We start from the raw sequence: 3,779 nt of genomic DNA on the forward strand, positions 1-3,779 counted from the left end.
GACTCAAATTTTGATAAAGTTTACAAAAACATTGACACCAGATTTTAAATGATATAATTTTTATATTCTATATACACTGTACATGGACACATGCATATTTCTTTTACCATAAAGATATTCACAGAAATAGAAGTGTTCAGCATGCTCTCATATTCACTGCATTAGGAAGGTGGATCTACATCTTAAACTGGCTGTGAATGTGGAGACCTTAAAGCAGAGACTTTTTCAACAAAGTCATTCAAAAAGTTCTCACAAAGTGCAGACGAGGCCTCCACAGGAACAGAGTCACAGGGTTCATCACAGAATGCAAAATAAAAAGAAGTTAAAGCCAAAAACCTGAAAAAAAAAAAATGGAGTAAAAAATAAAGTTTGATTTTTTTAATCTTAACTATTTAACTCTTAATAAACAAGATATCATAAATGTATATTTTTATTATAGCACAAAGTTATGACAGGTAACAGAAATACTTTGATGATTTTGAACAAACTGTTTTGACTCACATCCACACAGACTCACATCCACACAATAAGAGACAGCGGAGACGGAAATTCAAGGTTTGCTGCAAAACCTCTGAAATCATTCAGCAATCACAGAACAGAAGTTAAAGCAAAACAACCCGAACATTTCAGAGACTTTCAGGACTCTTATTTCCTCGTCTCACAGTTCACACAGAAAAAATATGAAGACACAAGTTTTTAATTCTTTGTAAATCTCCCCTTTTAATAAACACAACATCATGAAATATATATGTGTATTAAAGCACAAAGTTTTGAAAGGAAACAAAGTCCGATCATTTTTAAAAAACTGTTTTGGTCAGACTAGTTTCCTCTGACGTCAGTCTCTGCTGTCTGTGATCAGGAGGAAAACCAGGAAGCTGACAAGATGTTGAAAGATGATAAAAAACAGGATTTCCAGCAGGAGGCAAAACAACCAGATATCACAGAAGTGGAGAGGCCCCAGAACACCCCAGAGCATGAGACCCCCAAAAGGACAAACACACAAACATTTGTGGCCACGAATCAGACAAGAGCAAAAGAGAGCGCTGGAAGGAGACCCCCAGCAGGCACAGAGCAGAAGCCCCAGGAGTCTGCGGTTACGAGCTCACAGGTTCAGCCTGCAGCCGACTGCACCACAGCAGACCGACCTCTGAGCCCAGAGACCCAAGATCCAAGGGCCCTCCACACCCCAACAGGGGCCCATCAGAGCCAGGGGGGCCAAACCCGACCAAGCAGCTGCCAGGTACTTTTAGAGATTGACTCAAATTTTGATAAAGTTTACAAAAACATTGACACCAGATTTTAAATGATATAATTTTTATATTCTATATACACTGTACATGGACACATGCATATTTCTTTTACCATAAAGATATTCACAGCAATAGAAGTGTTCAGCATGCTCTCATATTCACTGCATTAGGAAGGTGGATCTACATCTTAAACTGGCTGTGAATGTGGAGACCTTAAAGCTGAGACTTTTTCAACAAAGTCATTCAGAAAGTTCTCACAAAGTGCAGACGAGGCCTCCACAGGAACAGAGTCACAGGGTTTATCACAAGATTCAAAATAAAAAGAAGTTAAAGCCAAACACCTGAAAATGCCAGTAACCTTTAGAACTCTGATTTCCACGTCTTACAGTTCAAAGCAAAAAACAAAAAATTGAGTAAAAAATAAAGTTTGATTTTTTTAATCTTAACTATTTAACTCTTAATGAACAAGATATCATAAATGTATATTTTTATCATAGCACAAAGTTATGACAGGTAACAGAAATACTTTGATGATATTGAACAAAGTGATTTGGTCAGACTAGTTACTCTGACATCAGTTTGTACTGTCTGTGATCAGGAGGAAAAACATGAAGCTGACAAAAAGTTGAAGGAGGATGAAAAACAGGATTTTCAGCAGGAGGAGAAAAAAACACCCACTAAGGAATTTTGGAAACAGGTAAATACAGACAGAAAAACACACGTTTTCAACACTTCACTGACTTATAGTCATTCATGGGTCTAGAATTAAAAACTGCAGATTATGAAGATTTCATTAAGAAGGAATTTGAAACTTCAGTTATTTCTATGATTCATATTATAACATTGAGTCTCAGCATTGTGTCATGTCTATAACTTAATTTGTTCATTTTTGTGTTTTAACCATTTTTTTCCATTTTAAAATATTTTAACTCCATTTAGCAGTTTATTTCTCATATTTGGAACATTTGCATTTGTAATCTGAAAACTGGACTGAAACTTTGAAAAAGTTACAAAAACACAGACACCCGATTATCAATTATTTTGATTTTTATATTCTATATTAACTGTACATGAACACATGCATGTTTCTTTTACCATAAAGATATTTATAGAAACACAAATCTTCAGCTTGCTCTCATATTCAGCGACATTATTGGAGTTCAGGGTCAGTCAGAGGTCAGATTTCCTGTTTGAGCTCTTTAAGGAAGAGAGATTTGAAAGCAAACAGAAATTGTGTGAACAGTTTTGGAGACGTGTTCAGACTGTTATGTTTGACAGTCCAGATAGTTTTGTTCAGGCTGAACCTTTGTGTCGATCTGTTTGTCTGTTAGTTGGAGAAAAACCAACATGCAGCTGAGGAGAAGCTGAAGGAGGAACATCATCACCTGGAGGAGAAACATGCAGAGATCAGCAACATGAAGAAAGAAGTAAACACACACAGACTGTTGTTTTGAACACTTCAGCACAAACACACATTCATTTACTGGGACCTCGCTCTGTCCTCAACCACAAACAAACAAACATGCAGCACATTTACATTTATTATTTATTCTATTGGCTTTTTAATGGCAGGAAAGGAAACAAGGACCAAACTGAGTGTGTAAAAACAGATTTCTATTACAAACACAGACAAAGACTCACATCCACACAATAAGAGACAGCGGAGACAGAAATTCAAGGTTTCCTGCAAAATCCTCTGAAATCATTCAGCAATCACAGAACAGAAGTTAAAGCCAAACAACCTGAACATTTCAGAGACTTTCAGGACTCTTATTTCTCGTCTCACAGTTCACACAGAAAAAAAAAAGAATTTTTAAATCAAAGTGCAAATTCCTGAAAGGAAACAAAAATACTTTGATGATTTTGTACAAAGTGTTTTGGTCAGACTAGTTACCTCTGACTTCAGTCTCTGCTGTCTGTGATCAGGAGAAAAAACAGGAAGCTGACAAGATGTTGAAAAATGATAAAAAACAGGATTTCCAGCAGGAGGCAAAACAACCAGATGTCACAGGAGTGGTGAACCCCCAGAACACCCCAGAGCATGAGACCCCCAGAAGGACAAACACACGCACATTTGTGGCCACGACTCAAACGAGAGCAGAGGAGAGCGCTGGATGGAGACCCCAGCAGGCACAGAGCAGAAGCCCCAGGAGTCTGCGGTTACGAGCTCACAGACTCAGCCAGCAGCCGACTGCACCACAGCAGACCGACCTCTGAGCCCAGAGACCCAGGATCCAAGGGCCCCCCACACCCCAACAGGGGCCCATCAGAGCCAGGGGGGCCAAACCCGACCAAGCAGCTGCCAGGTACTTTTGAGATCGACTCAAATTTTGATAAAGTTTACAAAAACATTGACACCAGATTTTAAATGATATAATTTTTATATTCTATCTACACTGTACATGGACACATGCATATTTCTTTTACCATAAAGATATTCACAGCAATAGAAGTGTTCAGCATGCTCTCATATTCACTGCATTAGGAAGGTGGATCTACATCTTAAACTGGCTGTGAATGTGGAGACCT

General features: G+C 38.3%; 1 protein-coding gene across 1 annotated transcript in view; it reads left to right on the forward strand.

The window, feature by feature from the left end:
* Positions 1-3,779, forward strand: part of LOC102303240 (muscle M-line assembly protein unc-89) — a 7,354-nt gene that overhangs the window by 3,285 nt on the left and 290 nt on the right. The window contains exons 7-10 of the mRNA XM_042215680.1: positions 860-1,240; positions 1,849-1,947; positions 2,582-2,677; positions 3,308-3,556. Of these exons, the coding sequence (XP_042071614.1) occupies positions 860-1,240; positions 1,849-1,947; positions 2,582-2,677; positions 3,308-3,556 (825 nt within the window). The remainder of the gene's footprint in view (positions 1-859; positions 1,241-1,848; positions 1,948-2,581; positions 2,678-3,307; positions 3,557-3,779) is intronic.

The sequence above is a fragment of the Haplochromis burtoni genome, unplaced genomic scaffold (assembly GCF_018398535.1).
Source record: "Haplochromis burtoni strain Fernald_Lab_line unplaced genomic scaffold, NCSU_Asbu1 Contig_793, whole genome shotgun sequence".
Lineage (NCBI taxonomy): Eukaryota > Metazoa > Chordata > Actinopteri > Cichliformes > Cichlidae > Haplochromis > Haplochromis burtoni.